The 25,760-nt window shown below is 43.2% G+C and overlaps 1 protein-coding gene across 1 annotated transcript; it reads left to right on the top strand.

Annotated features, from left to right (window-relative positions):
* The first annotated feature begins 5,933 nt into the window (after window positions 1-5,933).
* LOC115081501 (vomeronasal type-2 receptor 26-like) lies at window positions 5,934-21,328 on the top strand. The gene is made up of 4 exons (XM_029585955.1): window positions 5,934-6,164; window positions 6,859-7,086; window positions 19,656-19,779; window positions 20,412-21,328. The coding sequence occupies exons 1-4, from the start codon at window positions 5,934-5,936 to the stop codon at window positions 21,326-21,328; spliced, it is 1,500 nt and encodes a 499-aa protein (XP_029441815.1).
* The last annotated feature ends 4,432 nt before the right edge of the window (window positions 21,329-25,760 follow it).

The following is a 25,760-nucleotide window of genomic DNA, read 5'->3' as shown; positions in this document are numbered from 1 at the left end:
TTTTATAGTAAGTATGCAATAGCTAACTTTTTATGCAAATTACTGACTCTTACTTTGTGTCATGAAAATTGAATGCACAGTAATGTGGGATTTAATGTTGGAAATAACACTTTTTTTTTGGTTCAGTAAAGGGGTAAAAAGTTTTTATCAAGGGATAGCTTCCTTAAGAACATAAGAACATAAGAAATTTCCATGCTGGGTCAGACCAAGGGTCCATCAAGCCCAGCATCCTGTTTCCAACAGAGGCCAAACCAGGCCACAAGAACCTGGCAATTACACAAACACCAATAACATCCCATGCTACTGATGCAATTAATAGCAGTTGCTATTCTCTAAGTAAACTTGATTAATAGCCGTTAATGGACTTCTCCTCCAAGAACTTATCCAAACCTTTTTTGAACCCAGCTACACTAACTGCACTAACCACATCCTCTGGCAACAAATTCCAGAGCTTTATTGTGCATTGAGTGAAAAAGAATTTTCTCCGATTAGTCTTAAATGTGCTACTTGCTAATTCATGGAATGCCCCCTAGTCCTTCTATTATTCGAAAGTGTAAATAACCAAGTCACATCTACTCATTCAAGACCTCTCATGATCTTAAGACCTCTATCATATCCCCCTTCAGTCGTCTCTTCTTCAAGCTGAACAGCCCTAACCTCTTCAGCCTTTCCTCATACGGGAGCTGACCCATCCCCTTTATCATTTTGGTTGCCCTTCTCTGTACCTTCTCCATCGCAACTATAATTTTTTTTTTTGAGATGTGGCGACCAGAACTGTAAACAGTATTCAAGGTGCAGTCTCACCATGGAGTGATATAGAGGCATTATGACATTTTCCGTTTTATTAACCATTCCCTTCCTAATAATTCCTAACATTCTGTTTGCTTTTTGACTGCTGTAGCACACTGAGCTGACGATTTTAAAGTATTATCCACTATGATGCCTAGATCTTTTTCCTGAGTGGTAGCTCCTAATATGGAACCTAACATCATGTAACTACAGCAAGGGTTATTTTTCTCTATATGCAACACCTTGCACTTGTACACATTAAATTCATCTGCCATTTGGATGCCCAATCTTCCAGTCTTGGAAGGTCCTCCTGTAATGTATCACAGTCTGCTTGAGATTTAACTACTCTGAATAATTTTGTATCATCTGCAAATTTGATAACATCACTCGTCGTATTCCTTTCCAGATCATTTATATATATATTGAAAAGCACCTGTCCAAGTACATATCCCTGAGGCACTCCACTGTTTACCCTTTTCCACTGAGAAAGTTAACCATTTAATCCTACTCTCTGTTTCCTCCTGTCTTTTATAGGGATGTGAATCGTGTCCTCGATCGTCTTAACGATCGATTTCGGCTGGGAGGGGGAGGGAATCGTATTGTTGCCGTTTGGGGGGGGTAAAATATCGTGAAAAATCGTGAAAAATCGTTAAAAAAAATCGAAAAAAATCGAAAAATCGAAAAACCGCACATTAAAACCCCCTAAAACCCACCCCCAACCCTTTAAATTAAATCCCCCACCCCCAAATAACTTAAATAACCTGCGGGTCCAGCGGCGGTCCGGAACGGCAGCGGTCCGGAACGGGCTCCTGCTCCTGCATCTTGTCGTCTTCGGCCGGCGCCATTTTCCAAAATGGCGCCGAAAAATGGCGGCGGCCATAGACGAAAAAGATTGGACGGCAGGAGGTCCTTCCGGACCCCCGCTGGACTTTTGGCAAGTCTCGTGGGGGTCAGGAGGCCCCCCACAAGCTGGCCAAAAGTTCCTGGAGGTCCAGCGGGGGTCAGGGAGCGATTTCCCGCCGCGAATCGTTTTCGTACGGAAAATGGCGCCGGCCATACGCGTATGGCCGGCGCCATTTTCCGTACGGAAAATGGCGCCGGCAGGAGATCGACTGCAGGAGGTCGTTCAGCGAGGCGCCGGAACCCTCGCTGAACGACCTCCTGCAGTCGATCTCCTGCCGGCGCCATTTTCCGTACGAAAACGATTCGCGGCGGGAAATCGCTCCCTGACCCCCGCTGGACCTCCAGGAACTTTTGGCCAGCTTGTGGGGGGCCTCCTGACCCCCACGAGACTTGCCAAAAGTCCAGCGGGGGTCCGGAAGGACCTCCTGCCGTCCAATCTTTTTCGTCTATGGCCGCCGCCATTTTTCGGCGCCATTTTGGAAAATGGCGCCGGCCGAAGACGACAAGATGCAGGAGCAGGAGCCCGTTCCGGACCGCTGCCGTTCCGGACCGCCGCTGGACCCGCAGGTTATTTAAGTTATTTGGGGGGGGTTCGGGAGGGTGGGGGATTTAATTTAAAGGGTCGGGGGTGGGTTTTAGGGGGTTTTAGTGTGCCGGCTCACGATTCTAACGATTTATAACGATAAATCGTTAGAATCTGTATTGTATTGTGTTCCATAACGGTTTAAGACGATATTAAAATTATCGGACGATAATTTAATCGTCCTAAAACGATTCACATCCCTAGTCTTTTAACCAGTTTGTAATCCACGAAAGGACATTGCCTCTTATCATGGGTCATGGATATGATGATGGCTAATATTGTGATTGTGAAAATGAAGGCTTTTCTCACACATACCTACACAGCCTCGCTAGGCCAAATAAAATACCTTTTCTTACCTGCCCTGTCTTCCAAAATATTCTATGTTAGGGGAAAGTGGGATACTGGTTGTTTTACTGGCCCAGTTATGTGATGGAATCTGGATTTGCATGCATATATGCACATATTTCAAATAGGGCACACATGTGGTGCTTTCAGCCTATTGGCTACCAAGCACACATATATATGTGCCTTGGTTATAAGGGTTGAAGCCATTTCATTACATGCACATATACATACATACTTGGTATCAGGCTGAATGTGCCTACATGTGTGCCCTATTTGATATGTTCATGCACCTGTGTGTGCGAATCCTACTTCTGCCATGTAAGTGGGAGGATTTTAAGCATGAGATAAGAATCCACTGTGAATTTGTTCTGGGCTGCAAGCTGGGGAGAGTAAAGGAGAAGGTAAAAATGGTGTTTGTTTTTTTTTTTTTTTGCTTTGGATTGCATAAGACACAATGCACTCTGAAGGTTTGTGAATTTGGTTACTTGGATTAATAAAACATTTATACTAAAAGGAACATGCAATCACATTATTATCAGTTTCACCAGTTTTTTCCCAGTTCACCTAAACTAGGGATAGGACTTCAAAAGCTCCCTAAAGTATTTGTCTTTTTTCCCCCATTAGCCCCTAGCCATAAGAGCCTGCTGTCGAGTCTACATTTTTTTCCATCCATAGAAGTTGTAAAGTTATGAAACAGGGGACCCTGGCGTATGCCTGTGCACTTAAAGTTTAAATGCACACATCTATTGGCCTCCCCAAACACGCCAATACCCCATCCATTTTACACTACTTTTCACATGTGTGCACACTCAGAGATATGCGCATATTCTGCGATTCAATCCAACTTGTGCGCGTATCTCCCAGTTTGTGCACGGGCTGCACTAATTCATCTCACATCATGATAAGTCATTCCATGACACAAATATTTATCACAGATTATGATTTTTAGCTACTCAATGTGGCATCTCAAAAATGTGCATAACCACATCCCCTTTTTATGGCACAATATTCACACGATAAATATAGCAATCTGATGAACATTGGTCTTAATTTCTGGATGGAAGACAGAAAAGTAATTATAATAAAACTCAGGGATTCTTACTTGGTTAAACACTATAATATTGCAGTTATCAAAGTGAGTAGCTCTTGCAGAAGCTCCCCTAGCTGGTGCACAGTTCTTTGCCATGGAATAAATCCAATAGAATCAGAAACAGAAAAATGATGGCAGAAAAGGTCCAAATAAGGTGCCTTGGGGGGGGGGGGGGGGGGAGTGGTATTTTACTTGTGAGCAAAAAATGTCCTAAATGTGTACTGAGGCTGAAAAGAGAAAAAAAGTTGCATAAGTTTTACCCATTTGACTTGGGGCAAGGGCTCTTTGTAGATTTGATTGGTCTAGAGACCAGCACTGGGGAGCAGACATTAGCCAGTGTTTGCAGTTCTTTATGTGAGAGGGAGCTACAAGCTATATAAAATAATTTGCTTATTTATATCTGGGCTACGTATATTTCTTGTCTGATTTTGTAATATTTTGTACCCTAGGGGAGGTTATTTTACTTGTGAACAAATATTCCTAAACTGTGTATTGAGGCTGAAAAAGAGAAAAAATAAGTTGCATGTTTGACCAGTCTGTCTCAGGGGAAGGGCTCTTTGTAGATATCATTGGACTAGAAACCAGCATTGGGAAGCAGACACTAGCCAATGTTTGCAGTTCTTCCTGTGAGAGGCAGCTAGAAGGTATCTGAAAGAAAAAAAAAATGTCCAGCAGATAAATCTCAACTGTTCAGTTCCCTCCCTCCCCCTCTTCCCACCCACCCCTGGATTTACTTGTCTTATATAATCTTCCCTGGATTCCTAGTGATTAGAGCAGTGGGCTACAATCTAGAGACACCAGGATTCACGTTTCACTGTCACTTCTTGTAACCTTGGCCAAGTCACTTTATGTTGCACTGTGATGGAAGGGAGTGCTAGGGGGCGCTCCCCAGTGTGGGTCAAGGTGTGTGTGCCCTTGTGGAGAGACGGTCCTTGTCTGGGAATTGGAGAACCTGGGACCTCCACTGGACCTGCATGCTTCCGTGAGGCCACCAACGCAATAGTGGTCTCTGAGTGGTCCTCCGACCACTCCAAGCCCTTTCTGACCTGCTGCTGGGTAACTGCAAGAAGTGTCAGGCCGGACAGAGGTCATGAGTGGATGGAGATATCTGGCACAGGATGAAGACTCAGGTGTTGAGGAAGACGAAGATTCATGCAAGGCAAGGCATGGTCAGGCAAGGCATGTCAAGACAAGGCAAGGTTAAAATCAAGTGGTTAAAAGTCCAAAATCTCCAGGCAAGCAATATCCCTCCGACATCCTACAAAAACCCAGCTGGGCTGGTCGCAGACCACACAAGAAGGCATCAGAACCAAGGAAATCTAAGGACAGGATGGAACAGACAAGCAACCAAAGTCCCTCAGGCACCCTACACAGCCCAGTTGGGCTGGTCGCAGACCAGACTGAAGGACAGGGCCTGCCTAGGGAAGGGCAGACATCAGGCGTACGGACATCAAGGCAAGGCAAATATCAGGCTTACAGACATCAAGGCAAGGCAGACATCAGACACGGAAGATGTCAGGACATCAGGACATCAGGAACAAGGCAGGTCTGACGAGGGACGAGAAGACTCCTTGGCGCCATCAGATGGAAAGACCCACCAGCGCCCTACACACCTCAGCGGGGGTGGTCGCAGACCACTGGGCCGCTACATGCCATACTTAGCCTAACTGGGCTGGTCGCGGACCACGAGGGGTGGGTCAGAGTGGTGCTGAGGACATCTGGAACATGGACGAAGACATCAGGGCTGGAATATAACATCAAGATACTGAAGACGTCAAGGCTAGACCGGAACATCAGGACACTGAAGACATCAAGACGGAGACGAGGGATCCCATATGGAACATAGTGCCTTGGAGAAGCTGGGAGATGTGGAGTCCTAAGGAGGACTTGCTCCTTGTGAAGGCAAGTTGGAAGTGAAGACTGAGCCCTTTTGTAGGGCTCTGCAGGAAACACCCAGGGAGGAGCTTGCAGGTGGGGCCAGAGGGATCACTTCTCCTGGCCCTTTAACTCTGAAGAGGAGATACGGGTCTGCCCCTAGTATGGCAGGAAGAGAAATCTGCAGGACTGGACAGTGGCCCTGCAGATGCTGAAGCAGGGAAGAGCCGGAGCTGGGCCATGCAGGCCCCAATGTGGAAGGCGGCTCTCCTGCTGCCCTAGGAGGACTGAGAGTGGCTCCCTGCCATAGAGGACACCGAGGACTGTGGCCTCTGGGCTGCGAAGAGGATGGCTAACTCGCAGCAGCTCCTGCTACGTGAAGAACCCCAGCACAGCTCTTGCCATGCCGGCAAGATGGCAGCCACTGGCCATGGAGGTGAACCCTGGCGTGGCTCCTGCCATGCCGGTACAATGGTGGCCTGGGCCACAGCAACCAGAGCATCCATGGCTCCTGCCACAATAGGTAAGAGGTCTCCCGTGGTTCTGGCCACGGAGGAATCGCAACCTCCATTGCCTCAGGTACAAGAAAGAAAATGTCAGGAAGAAGAAAGGATTGCTAAAGAGGTAAAGTGAGTTGACAAGACATTTTTTTCAGATACATCAGAGAAAGGAGAAATGTCCGAGGTAGTATAGTAAAATTGAAAGCTGACAAAGATCCATGTGTGGAGAGAGATGAAGAAATGGATGAAATATTGTGTTTCAGTTCAGTGTTCACTAAAGAAGAGCCTAGGATAAGGACTGTCACTAGTTAACAAGACTGTGGAGGTGAAGTAGATAAAACTCTGTTTATAGAAGAGAATGAATGGGAAGAGCAGATTCCATTTACCATTACTCGCTGTCTCCTGTCAGTCAACCAATTTGCAATCCACGCTATTACTTTGGTACCCACTCCCAAGCTTCTCATTTTGTTCAAGATCAAGAGTCTCCTCTATGATGTTAGATCTTTAGGTAATACAGACTGCACTACGGTGTTTATCTCTACACTTAATCATTCTGAAATGCATGTTCTCTCACTGTAATACCTCGATGTGGTATCACATCTGTTCACAATTTTTAGGCTCAGAAAAATGTGGGCTTACATTGGGTATATGATAATAGACATACAAAGGGTTGAATTTGCAAAAGTTTGAATCAAGTGTGCAGTAGCACCATTTGCAATGGTTTCAGGTCTAGTCTGAGACAGAATTTTCTAACCTTTTATTTTCATTTGTAGCTCAACCAATACATTAAGGAGGTTCACTTTAAAACCCCTGATGGAGATGAGATCTTCTTTGATGAGAAAGGGAATGTGCCTGCTCACTATGACATCACAAACTGGTATCTGTTCCCCGATGGCTCATTCAGCATCAGCAGTGTTGGAAAATTTAATTTATCAGCATCAAGTGGCCAGCAACTCTTTGTGAACCAAAGTGCCATCTTGTGGAATCCGTACTTTACTGAGGTTTAGCATTTTATATTCTGTTCTCATTAGACTACGCATTGCATTCTGTTTAAATAATCATATCATCGTAAGATACCAGCTTTAAGTCAAATCATCATTCATGCTTTTCCAACAAGAGCCCAAAGCATGTTACAGGTTCTATAGCAGATATCTAAAATCCAATATGCAAAAAACAGAATGATTTAGTACAGTAGAGGTGCAAATCAGAGTGCAGGTGATTGTACAGAAGTATATCAGATATATCAGATTCTGTTTGTGAAAACAGCAAGTTTAGTACAGGGGGCCTAGTGTTTATATATCCATACATATTTATGGAGATTAGATTATACAGGATTGATGTTATACAGTGCTTCAGCCAATATGATATACCCATGAATGTCGGTATAACAAAGTTGTTAAATAAACAAACAAATAAATAAATACATAACTTTATGTTTTTACTAGAGACGTGCTTCGGGTAAAAATTTCAGTGTCAGGCTTCGTTTTTGGGCCCCCCTGCTGGAATTTCATTTTTCCCGTGGTTCAAGGTTTTTTTTTCAGGGGCCCAGATTTTCGGGTTAGTGCGTACTATCAGGAATTAACACGCGCTAATTCCCATTAGCGCGCACTAACGCAAAAATTAATTACTGTATTGGCCCGTGAATTAGGCAATTTCATTGACATTGCCTAATTCGGGAAAAACGATTGCACATCCCTAGTTTTTACCAGTTTTCAGAAGGATGGGAGATCTGGGATGAGTCTGTTTGGTGCTAGGGTATTTTATGTGGCTGGGGCTGATTCTTTTTCTGGTACTAGACTTGAGGTTTGTGCTCTGAGGGTCTTTTAGGGTACTGGATCAGGTAAGGGATTTGAAATGGGATTGTAGGTGGGAGGGGAGAGGGGAGAGGGAGAGGATTAGAAATTGACCATGTGTTTTCTTTTTTGTGAATTTGAAGAGAGGTTGAGTGGGTGGGGACACTCTTGGACTCTTTTGAGGGATGGAGGGGAGATTTGGCACTATGCCTGGCATTAATGTTAGTGATTTAGCAGGGTGGGTGTTGGGGAATGGGACTGGAAGCCCATAAGGATTTACAAAAATGTTATTTGCATCTTATCTTGCTGTTAGTTTGTCTGCAGTTCAGAAAACAGTATAGGAAGATTTTATAGTTTATCAAAAAAAAAAAAGGATTACCAAAATGGTGTTGAGTCTACACCAAAAGCCCTATGAGATATCATGTAGAGATCTAAAGATGTACACCCTAGCATATAAATGAGAATGCATAGCCTGCTTCTTATTCATTTATTTAATGCTCATTAAAAGAAGGAACCAATCCCCATTTAGAACTAGTGACTCAATCTCAGTTCAGAAGTATGGAGTTTTTCCTTCTATGAAAATAAAATGCATATATTAATAAGAAGTAGCTGTAGACTATGGGGTAGATATTAAAAACTACGCGCACGGCCTACATTTGTGTGCACTACCTGGCGTGCACAAATGTGTGCCCAGCCACGTGCATTTTATAAAATCTGGGGTCGGTGCGCACAAGGGGGTGCACACTAGTGCACCTTGCACGCGCCGAGCCCTAGGGGAGCCCCAAAGGCTTTCCCCGTTCCCTCTGGAGGGAACTTTCCTTCACCCCCCCACCTTCCCCTCCCTTCCCCTATCTAACCTGCCCCCCAGCCCTACTTAAATCCCCCCTTATCTTTATTTTGTAAGTTACGCCTGCCTCTGGCAGGCATAACTTGTGTGCGTCAGTCAGCTACTGTAGAGCGATCCCCCGGCACAGCAGCAAATGGCCACTGTGCCAGAGGCCTTGTTCCTGACCCTGCCCCATCCCCACCCCCAGACCGGTGCCCTGCCCATGCCCCACCCCCATCCCGCCCCTTTCACAAAGCCCCGGGACATACGCGTGTCCTGGGGCTTTGCGTGCATCACCGGGCCTATACAAAATTGGCTCGGCGTGCACAAGAGTGGTTACACATGTAAATCCAGAGGATTTACTCACATAACTCTTTTAAAATCTGCCCCTATGCCTCCTACTGGCAGCAGTAGAAATGCTGCACTGGAGCAGGGATGAGGTAAGGTCATACCTCCTTATGCTAGGTGAGTAGAGGATCATTCCTAGTAGGCTGTTGAGAAGTGGTAGTTATGCTGGGAGAAGCAATGGAGGTGATGACAGCAATATTTATTGCTCCATCATGTATTTTGACAAGGATATAAATCTCCAGTAGCTTTTATATCTATTGGACTGCTTGCTAATGGTGGGAGGGAAATTGGAGCTTTTGGAGAATGGAGCAATTGCCATATTGATTCCCTCTATTTAGCACGGTGTTTCTTCATGAAAAATTGTCAGATAATTGTAATTTTGGACAAATATGATTTAAAGTCAAGTTTAGTGCAGATGCACCATGCCAAATTTCATGCAAATTATACACTACTTTTGCCCTGGGAGTACAGACTGATAGAGACATGGATGACCAGCAATTGAAAACTGCTGGAACAAGTGAAACATGCCTAAAAATGAAGATATGGGGTAGATTTTCCACATGTGCGTGTTGCGTCCATGTGCTTGTGCTTCTCAGCACACACATGGATGAGCTGACTTTCTACCATGCGTGCATGGTGGAAAATCCGTGGGGTGTGTGCACATATGCACTGGATTTTAGAGATGTGAATTGGAACATGAATCGATTCAGATTCTGGTTCCGATTCACATCATGTTTTTTTTTCGTCCGGCCCGATCACAGTTTTGTTTATTGGCTGCGCCCGAGCCAATAAACAAAAAACCCACCCGACCCTTTAAAACTAATCCCTTAGCTTCCCCCACCCTCCTGAACCCCCAAAAAACATTTTACAGGTACCTGGTGGTCCAGTGGGGGTCCCAGGAGCGATCTCCCACTCTCGGGCCGTCGGCTGCCACTAATAAAAATGGCGCTGATGGCCTTTGCGCTTACCATGTGACAGGGTATCCGTGCCATTGGCCGGCCCCTGTCACATGGAGGGAGCACTGGATGGCTGGCGCCATCTTTAAAAATGGCACGGGCCATCCAGTGCTCCCACCATGTGACAGGGGCCGGCCAATGGCATGGATACCCTGTCACATGGTAAGGGCAAAGGCCATCGGCGCCATTTTTATTAGTGGCAGCCGATGGCCCGAGAGCGGGAGATCGCTCCCGGAACCCCCACTGGACCACCAGGTACCTGTAAAATATTTTTTTTGGGGGGTCGGGAGGGTGGGGGAAGCTAAGGGATTAGTTTTAAAGGGTCGGGGTGGGTTTAGGGGTTATTTTTGTGTGCCGTTTTTTCCCGCCCTCCCTCAAAGCGATAAGAGAACCCCCAAGAACAATATCGTGGGGTTTTCCTATCGTTTTGGGAGAGCCCCCGATTTCTGATGATTTTGAAAATATCGACGATATTTTCAATCGTCCAAAGCCCGATTCACATCCCTACTGGATTTTATAATTCATGCATATATGTGCTGCAGTATGCACAAGGAGGGGTTTGCAATTCCCGCAAAGCGACCCATTCAGGCCTTCCCCAATTCTCTCCCAGTCTGCTCCACTTAAGGAGCAGACTGGGAGGGAATTCCCTATCCCCCTACCCATACTCTCTCCCTGTTCCCCTTATCTCCCCACCCCCTTAAACTCTACCTTGTTTCCCTTTGTTTGACAACTTACTTCAGCTGTCGAGCACTGCCAGCACTGGCACCTGGCCAGCATGCGAGTCTTCGGGACAGCCATCAATAGTGCTGTCCCGGCCCACCTCTCCATCCAGAACATGCCCCCCAGGCCACCCATTCCAGGAAGCCCGGCACTTGTGCACATACAGGCCTTTATGTGCGTTGCTAGGCCTCTTGGAAAATTCACCCGGTATGCACGTGGTCCGGCCACATGCATAAAACCCGGATTTTATGAACGAGGGCAGTTTAAAATCCACCCTATATAGCATTAAACAAAATATCTTACCCTCTTGTAAAAAAATCATAGTGTAAAATAAACCTTTTTCCTACTGTCTTCATTGACTCTCTTTGATAAAGCAGAAATAAAGGACCTATGCTCATTTACATGAATGTGCCTACTGAATAAATTAAGGCCTTTCTTTTTTCATTAAATCTAAAATAAAATATGCTTCCACCCCCTCTTCCTCAAATTTTTGCCTTTTTCATTTCAGCAAATAGCATATACTATTTTCAGAAAAAAAATCTGATTTAAATGACCCCCGCCTTCCCCACCACCACCAGAAATGTAGTTCAACCATACAATTGTCCAATATTTTCATGTACATCATTATCAGACATGCTCTTTTTACTGGGAAGAATTTAAGGATGATGCAGTTAATATCTGGGAGGGTAATACCTTAACTGTGCACAGTTGGGTAAAGTCTGCACATACGTTTCACTAGGGATGTAGTCATTTGAAAAAGAATGCACAGGCTGAAACTAATTTACTAATTAATTTATTTAAAAATACTTATTTCCAGCGCCCTCCAAAGTTTGGGGCAGGTTACAAATAAAAACAAACAAAATGTAAATCAATACATGAGACTAAAACAAATAAGTTCAATAACATAAATATTAAAATAAAATACTTCAGAAAAATATTAATAATTAAGATAAAAACCTGGTATAATACTGAAGAAATTGAGGGAGGGGAAAGTGAAAAGAATTATCATGACGCACATAAATCTGGGAAGGCTTATAAGAAAATATGATGTTTAAGAGTTTTTTTGAAATCTTTTTTATTGGCAGTTAGTCTTAAGTCGGGAGGTAGTGTATTCCAATGAACAGGGCCTGCAATTGAGAAAGCTCGTTCTCTGGTTATAGCTAGTCGTGTTGTTTTTAGGGATGGAATTTGTAAAAGGAGTTTGTTTTTGGATCTGAGGCTTTTGCAAGGGATGTATAATTGTAATGCTGCAGATAACCAGGTGGAAATATTGTTGTAAATCATGCTATGAATAACTGTCAAATGTTTATATTGGATGTGCCATTTAACAGGCAACCAATGCAGTTGATAAAGTATTGGTGATATTTGATCATAAGGCCTTATGTTGGAAAGACATTGTGCTGCTGAGTTTTGTAGAAGCTGAAGTGGTCAAATAGTAGATTGAGGGAAACCTAGATATAGCGAGTTAAAATAATCTAATCCAGAAAGAATTACTGACTGAAGTACTGTGCGGAAGTGGTTCGGGTCAATTAAAGGTTTTATATGTCTGAGAAGGTGAAGTTTGTAGAAAGATGTTTTAAGTAATGCTTTGGTGTATGCGGTTAAATCTAACTTAGGATCAAGTATGACGCTGTGATTATGGACTTGTTTCGTGATATTGAAGGTAGAGTTACCTAGGAGAATGGACTCTGGGATATTGTTGAATTGGGGGTTTCCTAAAACCAGTTTTTCAGTTTTTGATAGGTTCAAACTGACAATGTCATTTATCAAATTGCTTTATGGCATTTTCACATGTGTTAAGGCTTCCCCCATTCCCTACCCCATAGCCTGACCTTCCCACCTCTTCCCCTAGCCTTTCTGCCTCCTGACCCTAATCTAAACACCCCCCAAAAAAATTATTTCATCTTTTGGCTCTGCCCCCGCCCTGCCCCACCCTGCCCCGGACCGCCCCTTTTGTAAAGCCCCGTGACTTAGATGCATCCCGGGGCTTTATGCGCGTTGTTGGGCCTTTATAAAATAGGCCCAGCGTGCATAACCCCCTACACGCCTACATTCTCTGGATTTACGCAAATCCAGCCCTATATTTTACACCTAAGATGGACAATAGCTGACAGATGAGTGTGAGGTATTTGTTGACTAGAGCGGCTGATAGAGCAGATCCTTGTGGAACACCTGTGTCTAGAGCGAAAGAAATGGAACAAGTTTGATTTATAAATATTTGCTGGGTATCTGTTTTCTTAAGTATGATTGAAACCAAGTATTCACTGTTCCGGATATTCCTAGGTTGGATAGACGGGCAATAGAATTTGATGGTTTATGGTATCGAAGGCAGCAGAAAGATCTAGGAAAATGGAAATGTGTAAAGTTCCTATGTCAAAACCACGATGGATAATGTCAGTACTGGAGATTAAGAGCATTTCTGTACTATAGTTGGGTCTGAAGCCAAATTGATATTGATCTAAGAGTGAGTGTTTGTCAAAAAAATCTGTAAGTTTTAGAACAACTGATTTAGTTATTTTTGCAAGGAATGGTAATGAAGAGATAGGGTGGAAATCAGAAAAAATCAAGATTATTAGTTTTTTTGGGGGCGAACAGGAGTGACAGCAGTGAATTTTAAGCAATCTGGTAACGTACCTATGACAAGAGATGAATTCACAAAGTTGGAAATGGATAGGGCAATGCCTTCTTTGATTGCTTTAAGAAGATTGAAGGAACGTGATGAGTGAGGATGGGATTTAGATTTCATTTTGGAAATTATGGGGCAGATTTTCAAAGGGATACGCGAATAAGATACACGTGTATCCCCCGATAACCTGCCCCAAGCTCCCCCTACATGCGCCGAGCCTATGTTGCATAGGCTGCCGGCAGGCGCAAAGCCCCGGGACGCGCCATAACTCCAGAGGCTTTCCTGGGGGGGGGCGTGTCGGGGGCATGTCGGGGGCGTGTCGCGGCCACCGCGTCATCAGGGGTGTGTTGGGGCGTGTTGCAGCCAGCACGTCATCGGGGGCATTCCGGGGGCATGACCGTGGCCTCTGGACCAGCCCCCGGATCGGACCATGGCGCGCCTGCAGACTGCCTGGCGCGTGCAGTTACGCCTGCCTCGGGCAAGCATAACATTTGTGATAAAGATAGGGGGGGAATTAGTTAGGGCCGGGGGACAGATTAGTTAGGGGAAGGTGCGGGGGGGGGGGTGGAAGGAAAGTTCCCTCCGAGGCCGATCCAATTTCGGAGCGGCCTCGGAGGGAATGAAGGCAGGCTGCATTGCTCTACGTGCGCAGGCTGCTGATTATTCACAGCCTTGCACGTACCGACCCCGGATTTTATTAAAATCCTACGAATTTTGTTTGCGCATGGTGTGCGAACAAAAGTATACGCGGGTGTACTTTTATAAAATCTACCCCTATTTGTAAAATGTTGGTGCTGTCCACTGTTTCAAAGGTATCCCAGGACTGTGTCGCTGGGGTGGTTAATGAAATTGGGAGAGATGTAGGAAAAGTTTAAACTATTTTATGGATTTTTGATTCGAAGAACTTTCCAAACGAGTTGCATGAATCAAAAGGAGAGTCTATTTTAGGATATATATGTTTTATGATAATGTGATTTGTAATAGACTCCATGATATTGAATAGGGTTTTTGGGTTATTATTAAATAATAGGGATGTGAATCATTTTTTGACGATTTTAAAAAATTGTCAGATAATTTTTAAATCGTCAAAAATCGTTAGAGTCGCGATACAATAGAAATTCCCCCGATTTATCGTGAAAAATCGTAAATCGGGGGAGGGCAGGAAAACCGGCACACCAAAACAACCCCTAAACCCACCCCGACCCTTTAAAACAAATCCCCAACCCTCCCGAACCCCCCAAAATGTTTTAAATTACCTGGTGGTCCAGTGGGGGGGTCCCGGATTGATCTCCCACTCTCATAGAGGCCGACGGTCGGCCCCTGTGACATTGTGAGGGTAAAGGTTGCGCCGGCGCCATTTTGAATACTGGCAATACGGCCCGAGTGCAGGAGGTCGCTCCCGGACCCCCGCTGGACTTTTGGCAAGTCTTGTGGGGGTCAGGAGGCCCCCCCAAGCTGGCCAAAAGTCCCTGAGGGTCCCTGATGGTCCAGCGGGGGTCCGGGAATAATCTCCTGCACTCGGGCCGTATTGCCAATATTCAAAATGGCACTGGCGCTACCTTTGCCCTGTCACATGGTAAGGGCAAAGGGCCATCGGCGCCATTTTTTTAGCACAGCTGATGGCCTGGGAACGGGAGATCGCTGCCCACGGCCCCCCTGGACCACCAGGTATGTGTAAAAAGTTTTTGGGGGGGTCGGGAGAGTGGGGAAGGCTAAGGGGGTAATTTTAAAGGATCAGGTGGGTTTTTTTTTTATCGGCGCGGGCCTCACTAAAAAAAATTAGTGATGTGAATTGGAATTGGAACCGATCCCAATTCACATCTCTAACAATCAGATTTCCCCCCCCCCCCCCTCCCTGCCGAACCCAATCGTTAAAACGATCGGGCATACGATTCACATCCCAATTAAATAATACAATATGTCTGGAGAAATAGTTTTTTTTGTCATTATTAATTGAAGTGGATAGTGGAATTGTGTCAACATGTATGTTGAAATCACCTAATATGATGGTTTTATCAGGATGAGGTAAGAGAGTGGCAAAATATTCAAGTAGAGGCGATGAGTTGTGAGCCAGAAGTCCCGGGGGGCAGTATGCTAGGCAGAGATCAAAGTGTGGACTAGTGAGTAACATTATCTCAAATGGAGGTGGTATAACTACAGGGGAAGAGGAAAAAGGAAAGGAAAGTTTGTGAAAAATGATTAAACCACCACTTCAACCAGTAGTGTGAGGATGATGATATGGGGGCAGCAAAGGTTTAGGAGGACTTCATCTTCTGAGGTGATCCATGATTCTGATATACAATGACAGTCAATGGTGGATCAGACAGGATGCCATACATGAGAGGTGATTTTTTTTTATGGATCTAATATTTAATAATGAAAGTTTAAAAGAAGAAAGGGATGTAGATGATGGTTGTTTGGTGGAGTGTAATAAAGGAATATGAATGAGTGAGGCATCAGGCCTAGGCAAGGTACGTCTTGAGCATAATGAGCCACATCTCCCCTGGTCAGTTATAGTAGAGATAAACATTAATTTCTTTCTCTGGACTCCTCCATTTTTTTTGGGTCCCACAAGAGAGAAAATCCTATGTATTTCATTTATTTTGTTTCCCATTCATTTTTCTATAGCCCTTTGAAGTTTTTGGACCATAAGAATCAATGCGTGTAAAGTTAAGTAACTTTAGCAATAAGCCCTTCCCTGTGAGTCATATCTGATCTCACTGGCAGGACATGTAGTCAAGAAGACCATAGATATGACATATCACAGCAAATCATTCTTTCAAGTGAGCCAATTGGTGCAATCTGCATCAAGTGATGCTAAGCCTATAGTCTGAAACTATGCAAGAAGCACTGCACATTTCTTCTATGATGTTGCTGTGAAAGACACTATTTCAGCTCTCACAGTGTTTAATTTTCAATTCAAAAACATCTTTTTTTCTGCTGCTAGACTGTGATGCACTTATTTCACTCATCCACTGGGATAATGAGCAGAAAGAGGCAGTCAGTAGGGATGTGAATCGTTTTTTGACGATTTAAAATATCGTCCGATATATTTTAAATCATCAGAAATCATTAGAGCCGCGATACAATAACAATTCCCCCGATTTATCATCAAAAAATCGTAAATCAGGGGAAGGGGGAGGGCGGGAAAACCGGCACACGAAAACAACCTTAAAACCCACCCCGACCCTTTAAAATAAATCCCCCACCTTCCCGAACCCCCCAAAAATGCTTTAAATTACCTGGGGTCCAGAGGAAGGGTCCCGGTGTGATCTTTTACTCTCGGACCTCCGTGCGTTGTAGAAATGGCGCCGGCGCTACCTTTGACCTGTCATATGACAGGTCAAAGGTAGCGCCGGCGCCATTTTGTTTTTTTGTCCCCCGACATCAGGAGCGTAGGAGATCGCTCCCGGACCCCCGCTGGACCCCCAGGGACTTTTGGCCAGCTTGGGGAGGCCTCCTGACCCCCACAAGACTTGCCAAAAGTCCAGCGGGGGTCCGGAACGATCTCCTACCGCGAATCGTTTTTCCGTACGGAATCGTGTTGCCGTACGGCCGGCGCCATTTTGCGCAAAATGGCGCCGGCCGTACGGCAACACGATTCAACTGCAGGAGGTCGTTCCGGACCCCCACTGGACTTTTAGCAAGTCTTGTGGGGGTCAGGAGGCCCCCCCAAGCTGGCCAAAAGTCCCTGGGGGTCCAGCGGGGGTCCGGAATGACCTCCTGCAGTCGAATCGTTTTTCCGTACGGAAAAACGATTCGTGGTAGGAGATCGCTCCCGGACCCCCGCTGGACTTTTGGCAAGTCTTGAGGGGTCAGGAGGCCCCCCCAAGCTGGCCAAAAGTCCCTGGGGGTCCAGCGGGGGTCCGGGAGCGATCTCCTATGCTCCTGACGTCGAGGGACAAAAAAACAAAATGGTGCCGGCGCTACCTTTGATCTGTCATATGACAGGTCAAACGTAGCGCCGGTACCATTTCTACAATGCACAGAGGTCCGAGAGTAAAAGATCACACCGGGCATTTTGGGGGGGTTCGGGAGGTGTTCCTGCCACACTGGGGTGAGGTTTTGTAACTCTCATGTTGCTTTCATGTTGATACCACTCTACATGCTACTTCACCCCTTTATCAGTGCCTTGGTTTTTTTTTTCTGTCACCTTATCTGTTTCTTCCCCCTTCATGGTACCTTAGAATAATGATGTCCCTTTTGGTGTCACTTTGCCTCTCATACTGCTTCCAATGGTTCATTCCACTCATTGGTGATCTCTTTTGCAGCCTTGAAGAGTTCTTTTCCCTCTTTTTGCTTCTTTGCTTTTTTATTTTATTTTATTTATTTCAGTTTTTAAAGTTAACACAAAATATGCTTAACTCCAAAACTGGATGAGCCTTGGATAACTCCTGCTATTGCTGTTGCCTTTTTTTTTTTGGCGTCTTAGACTATTCATGCCACTTTTGCTGTCACTATGCCATAATCTAGGTAGCTGGAATTCTTTCCTCCTTCTTATAACTTCTTGCTTCATGAAAATTGATGAGAAAACCCCAATTCTGGAGCCTAAAATAGACTGCAATATTCATGACGAATGAAAAAACAAATAAACATTTTTTGTGTTTTGAAATGAGGTCTCTATGAAATGAATAAATAAACTGAAACAAATTGTTTCTTCTGCACATCCACACTTTTTACAGTCTTTACCTCAAATTATCTAAGACAACTTATGACCAAACTTTGATTTAAATTCACAGGTAAGTGCTCTGGTATGAACAAAAACTCACATATAAGAAACAACTTGTACAGGCGATCAAAAAGTAAATTTCTGATCTATTACTTAAAATTTGTAATCTATCATTAAAATCATCCATTGTACCTGAAGACTGGAGAGTGGACAATGTAACCCCAATATTTAAAAAGGGCTCCAGGGGTGATCTAGGAATCTATAAATCAGTGAGCATGACTTCAGTGCTGGGAAAATAGTGAAAACTATTCTAATGATCAAAATCACAGAGCATATAGAAAGACATGGTTTAATGGAATACAGCCAACATGGATTTACCCAAGGGAAGACTTGCCTCACAAATCTGCTTTGTTTTTTGAAGGAGTTAATAAACATGTGGATAAAGGTGAATCGGTAGATATAGTGCAGGATTTTTAGAAGGTGTTTGACAAAGTCCCTCATGTGAGGTATCTAAGAAAACTAAAAAATCATGTGATAGGAGGCGATGTCCTTTCATGGATTACAAACTGGTTAAAAGACAGGAAACAGAGAGTAGGATTAAATGTCAATTTTTGCAGTGGAAAAGGGTAAACAGTGGAGTGTCTCAGGGATCTGATCTGGAAAGGAATACAATGAGTCAGGTTATCAAATTTGCAGATGTTACAAATTTATTCAGAGTAGTTAAATCACAAGCGGATTATGATACATTACAGGAGGACCTTGCAAGACTGGAAGATTGGGGATCCAAATGGCAGATAAAATTTAATGTAGACAAGTGCAAGGTGTTGCATATAGGGGAAAACAAAACATGCAGTAGTTACATGACATTAGGTTCCAAATTAGGAGCTACCACCCAGGAAAAATAATTATTTTTCACTCAATGCACAGTTAAGCTCTGGAATTTGTTGCCAGAAGATGAGGTTAGTACAGTTAGTGTAGCTGGGATTAAAAAAGGTATGGATAAGTTATTGGATGAGAAGTCCATTAACTGCTATTAATCAAGCTGACTTAGGGAATGGCCTCTGCTATTACTGGCATCACTAGCAAGGGATGTTCTTAGTGTTTGGGTACTTGCCAGATTCTTGTAGCCTGGTTTGGACTCTGTTGGAAACAGGATGCTGGGTTTGATTGTCCGTTGGTCTGACCCAGCATGGCAATTTCTTATAGTTTTATGTTTTTATGATCTGACATGCATTCATTATAATTGAAAATATGCCCTACTCCAACCTTTAATGCCTCTCCTTAGTTTGCATAAAAGTACACACAACACTGTGTTGAATGTGAATATTTGTATGCACTGAGCAGGATAATTTTTACATTTATACACACACAAAACTGTTTTTGTTTTTTCTTTTTTTTTCATAAATGGGAAATATCAGTTCCCAAATAGGAATAAGAACAATAAGAATATAGGGCTTCATTTACTACAACAGGTAGAGAAAATATGGTCTATCATATCATTTACTGAGATATTTTGCCAAGACTTAAACTGGGAAAAGAATCCTCATTAGATCTGGCCTTTAGTCCCTCAGAAAAAGAGCCAAATGCTAAAAATGGAATATGAATATAATTCTCTTCCTATTCTGTCCTCAGACTCCACACTCTGTGTGCTCTGAGAGTTGTGTTCCTGGATACAGAAAAGTTCTTCAGAGACTGAAGCCGGTCTGCTGCTTTGACTGCATCCCTTGCTCTGAAGGAGAATTTTCCAACACAACAGGTAGAGAAAATATGGTCTATCATATCATATATATGGAATAACCCCACCCAATCCAAACAAATACAGATGTGCACTACAAATATACATACAAACTCAAGAACAAGCAACATATACTAGATACATCCATGGATTTCTAGTTAAAATATGGACTATCATCATACGTAAATATGGAATAACCCCACCCAATCCAAACAAATACAGATGTGCACTACAAATATACATACAAACTCAATAGCAAGCAACATACACTAGTAGATACATCCATGGATTTCTAGTTAAAATAGGGTGATTGTTTATTATCATATAATTTTTCTTAAGTGTAATGTAATGTTTCTGAATTAGGAAAACTTCAATTTGCAAAGGATAATATATGGGATATTAGTTAAAGCATAACTCTACCAAAAAACAGGATATGTTATTCAATGAAAGCCCAAATAAAGAGATAAACAGAGAGACTGATGGAAAGAATTTGATAGTAGAAAGATCTATAAGATATATTATTCATGTTTCAATATTTCTTGAATTTCCATTTGGACATAATGTTGAAAATCCTTGCTCATGCTTCCCTTTTTTAAAAAACTCTGAATTTCTGGAACAACATGTATAAAAATAAAAAATATTGTTATCTATAGATGCAGAGAACTGCATGACGTGCCCTGATGAGCAATGGCCCAATGAGCGGAAGGATGGGTGCATCCCAAGAGTTGTGGTCTTCCTGTCCTATGAGGAGCCCTTGGGTGCAGCTTTGGCTTCCATTGCTATTCTCTTCTCCATCATCACTGATGTAATACTGGCAATCTTTATTATATACAAGGACTCTCCCGTAGTGAAAGCCAATAACCGGGATCTCAGCTACAGCCTCCTGATCTCCCTCATGCTGTCCTTCCTCTGTTCCTTGGTATTCATTGGCCGTCCTGGAAGAGTGACATGTCTGCTCCGGCAAGTTGCTTTTGGGATCATTTTTACAATTGCAGTTTCTTCTGTTCTAGCAAAAACCATCACTGTTGTCATTGCCTTCAATGCCACCAAGCCCAGCAGCAAGCTAAGGAAGTGGGCAGGGTCAAGAATCTCCATCTCTCTAATCCTTCTATGCTGCTTGGTTCAAGTTGTGCTATGCATTGCATGGCTGCTCATCTCTCCTCCATTCCCAGACTATGACATACAGTCTGATCCTGGGAAGATGATCCTACAGTGTAACGAGGGCTCCACCATTGCATTTTATAGTGTGATTGGGTACATTGGCTTCCTGGCTCTCTTAAGTTTCATTGTGGCTTTCCTAGCAAGGAAGTTGCCTGACAGTTTCAATGAGGCCCAGTTTATCACATTCAGCATGCTGGTGTTCTGCAGTGTTTGGGTCTCCTTCATCCCAGCGTACCTGAGCACCAAAGGCAAATACATGGTGGCAGTGGAAATCTTTGCCATTCTGGCTTCCAGTGCTGGGCTGCTGGGCTGTATCTTCATCCCCAAGTGCTACATTATTCTGATCAGACCTGACCTAAATACAAGGGAGCATGTAATTGGAAAACAATATTCTAAGAAACCTAAATGACAAAAGATTTCTTCCAAATTACTTTTGTGTTTATATCCCCTCAAAATATGAAAACTGCTTTCTAATTTAATCAAAGTAATTTTAATTTACAGTTAATTTATCTTTGATTTTCTACAGGAGGAAAGTACTTGTGCTATTTGAATCCCTTTTTCACTCAACACACAATTAAACTCTGGAATTTGCTGCGAGGGGATGTGGTTAGTGAAGTTAGTGTAGCTGGGTTTAAAAAAGGTTTGGATAAGTTCTTGGAGGAGAAGTCCATTAACGGCTGTTAATCAAGATAACTTAGAAATCAGAGCGGCCTGGGAGGGAATGGGGAAGACCGCAGGCGTCGGAACGCACAAGTTGCACTAATGTGCACCCCCTTGCGCGCACCAACCCCCGATTTTATTACCTGTGCGCACCGGCGCATGCATGATATAAAATTGGGCATCCATGTGTGCACGCCGGATAGCGCATGCACATGGACGCCCGTGCGTACCTTTTAAAATCTACCCCTATGTGAGCAGTGCTGTGTCAACTAGTCAAAAAATCCACTTGAGCCTTGGCACCAAACTTGAGAATGTAATGGACTGAGTATAGCAATTAATTTCCACAGTCGGAAAGATGATAGCACTGGTCAATAATTTGGTGGAGGGAATGGAAATGTCTCTTATTCAAAGTACTCAGTGCTTGGAAATTTTGGAATAGGCCTATATTTGTCTTTTAGGTAATCAGTAGGGTTTCTTCTCCATTTATTTTTGGCCAATCTTAATATGCTTTTGATTTTTTTAAATTCTGGGGTATATGAATTAATTTTTTAACCCTTGCTGCATTTTCTAAGACTTGTAATTTGCAATGCAAAGACAGATGGTCTTTTAAATGGGCCATGTTGAAACTTTTGTCACATAGTCCCCAATCAGTACCCCAGGAGTTCACACATTTAAAACCAACACCCTTCTACCAGAAATTATTGGTCAAGATATTAGCCAATAGATTGGTATTAGTTCTTCCAGAGTATATTGGGAAGGGTCAAGTGGGATTTATGAAGGGGCATTATGCAATCATTAATGTTCATAAGTTGCTGACAGCCATTTCCTTTTGCTCAGTGAACAATATGCCTTTTCTGGTGGTAAGTTTTGACACAGAAAAGACATTCGGTTTTTCGTTTATTAAAATTTATTGATCGCCTAACACAGAATAGGCCTAGGTGACGAACAAAAATACATACATAATAAAAACAATAATAAACACACACTTCAGCAAAAATTTTTAGTTTCACAGAAACTGAGTGAAAAATACTATTTGTTTTCCATTTTTCACCAGATGGGTCAAGGTCTAGTTGGTCTTTTTCTCCAAGGTATCACACTGTAATATAGGGATCCAGTGACCTCTATTGTAAATGGTGAATTGTCCCCAAATTTTCCTATCAAACATGGGGCAATTCAAAGTTGCCCACTATCTCCTCTACTATTCTCGCTTTCTATGGAACCACTATTGTTGGCAATCCAAAAGTCTAGAAAAATTTAAGGATCACCAATAGGCCCTTCCATCTTTAAATGTGCAGTTTTTACAGATGATCTTCTGGTATTTTTGTGCAACCTAATGTCCTCTCTACCCCACCTTATGAGTCTTTTTCAGCTGTTTAGTGAATTTTCAGTATATAAATTGAATAAAGATAAATCTGGGGCATTGTCATTCCCACATACCCTACGGACAAAGTGTGGAGAAGCCTTTACTTTAAAGTGGGCAGAGGGCTCTTTCTGGTATTTGGGAATTTGGATTCCTTTACAATTAAAGCAGTTGTACAATCTTAACATTTCCCCTTTACACGAAATGACGCAAGATAAATTAGCTCTTTGGCACTTTTACCCTTATCCATAGAGGGTATAATTAATCTATTTAAAATGGTTTTATTCCCTAAGGGCCTCATTTTCTAAGAGGCTCGCACACGATAAGGGACCTTTCGCAAGCGAAAAGTCCCTTATCACGTGCGATACCAGGATGGGGGCAGAGTCGGGGCGGAGTCAAAAGAGGAGGAGTCGGGGCAGAGTCGGAAGAGGAGGAGTCAGGGCATCACCTGGGCTGACTCTGCACTGACACCACGGACAGCGAAAAGGTAAGGCCCTTTTTGCGTCCTATTTCGCTCCCAATAGCTATACCTCCTATGGTCCCGTCCGTTGAGAGCTGCCCAACAAGGCTCTCTTAAAACACCTCCAATTAAATCATTTTCAAATAAAAGAGCCTTCTCCACAGTCGGCCCGAATCATTGGAACTCTCTCCCTTCAGACCTTAGACTTGAACAATGCCCAATTACTTTCAAAAAAAGATTCAAGACATGGCTCTTCACCCTTGCCTACGACTAATTGGATTTAATCCTTCCTATCCTCCCTGACTCAGATTATTATGTTTTTCACGACCAAACAACCTCATATTTAATCACATATCACTCTAGTCACTTTTAATCAACTGTTACATGTTTGATTACCATTCTTATATTGATTGATTCTGTTATTTAAGGTTTCTATATCATAATGAGTTTAAATTGAGTAACATCCCAGTTCTTCATTTCCTTGTTCTCTGTAAGACTCACTTTAAAGTCATTTCAATTGTTCTCTGTAAACCGAAGTGCTTAGTGACTTTGTCTCTAGAACCTCGGTATATAAAAAAATGTTAAATAAATAAATAAATAAATGGTGGCGCTATTGGGTGCAAAACCATGTGCGTATAATAGAAATGGGCTTCTGGTAAAAATTTCATGTAGGGTTTCATTTCAGGCCCCCCCCCCACGGGAATTCCATTTTTCCCGTGGTTTGGGTTTGTTTTTTTTCCACGCACTAACTCAAAAATGAATTGTTTCCAAAATTTCGGAAAAAATTCAATCGTTTTTCAGTTCTCCCAAAGCATTCCGAATTAAGACAATTTCATTGAATTGCCTAATTCAGGAAAAATGATTGCACATCCCTAGCATATAATAGATAGAATGATTTTGCATTTTTTTATGGACAAGGAAAACGGACCTTGTGGGTTTGGCATAATTGAAACTTCCATGGCAGTGAGGGGGTATAGGTCTGCCTGACTTGAAGCGATACAAGTTGGCATGTATTTTACATTTGGTTAGAGACTGGCTCTGTGATGGAACAACATTCACATTAACTGACAGTGACTCTATACTTATGAATCACCTCAATCCTGACTATGTATTGTACATGCCCTCTGGCCGTCTACCTCCCTTGGTGGCTACAAACCCATTGATAGCTTCTCTTAGGTGGGCCTGAAAAATTTTAATGAAAAGATTACAGCTATTCCCTTCCTGTACAATTTACTTACCTATACAGAGAAACCTAGACTATTCTTCCAGTGACCATTCTAAGCATTTTTATTTTTGGGCATATCTTGATCAAGCTCCATTGGGAGGGACATGATACTATCTTTACAGGAATTACAGGATTACAAAGAGAGGACTTATTTCCATATTTACAACTACAACACTATATTCGATCATTTGCACATACGGGCTGATACAGTAAATTCCAAGGGAGAGCAGGTGAATGACCGCTCTCCCAGCGCGTGCACAGGCCACTCTCCTGTGCACGCAATTCAGTATGCAAATTAGTCCCGGTGGTAAAAAGAGGCACTAGGGACACTAGCGCATCCCTAGCGCCTCTTTTTAGACTGGAGCGGCAGCTCTCAGCGGGTTTGACAGCCGACGCTCAATTTTGCCGGTGTCAGTTCTTGAGCCCGCTGACAGCCACGGGTTCAGAAACCGGACGCTGGCAAAATTGAGTGTCCGGTTTTCGACCCGCGAGCCAAGGGCCGACTTCCAAAAAAATGTTTTTTTAAACTTTTGGTAACTTTCAGGACCTCCGACTTAATATCACCATGATATTAAGTCGGAGGGTGCACAGAAAAGCAGTAAAAACTGTTTTTTTGTGCACTTTCCCGGTGCCCAAAGAAATTAGTGTCTACTTTTGGGTAGGCGCTAATTTCTGAAAGTAAAATGTGCGGCTTGGCTGAATCGCGCGGGAATACCTAATAGAGCCATCAACATGTATTCGCATGTTGCGGGCGCTATTAGGTTCGGGGGGGGTTGGATGTGCGTTTTTGACCCCTTACTGAATAAGGGGTAATGCTAGCATGACAAAAACATGCGTCCAATCGAGGGTTAACAGTGCGCTCCATCACTGTATTGGCCCAATAGTGCACTGACTATGGATGTAGTGAATAAAATGGATGATTTTTTACATTATGATAGACAGAAAATATCTATTTTATTACTCTATAAAGAATGGCAATGTCTAGAGCCACAGGATTGGGTATTCACTGTTGTAGACAAGTGGAATTCGGAGGGTGGATTTGTGCTTTCTACTAATTCATATCTTTTGTGTTATAAAGAGATCAAAGTAATAACACCCATTAGTAACTTACAGGAAATGCAGCTTAACGTTTTGCT

This window comes from Rhinatrema bivittatum, unplaced genomic scaffold (genome assembly GCF_901001135.1).
Source record: "Rhinatrema bivittatum unplaced genomic scaffold, aRhiBiv1.1, whole genome shotgun sequence".
In the NCBI taxonomy this organism is placed as follows: domain Eukaryota; kingdom Metazoa; phylum Chordata; class Amphibia; order Gymnophiona; family Rhinatrematidae; genus Rhinatrema; species Rhinatrema bivittatum.
The sequence above is the reverse complement of the archived record's forward strand: the minus strand, read 5'-3'. Positions and strand labels throughout refer to the sequence as shown.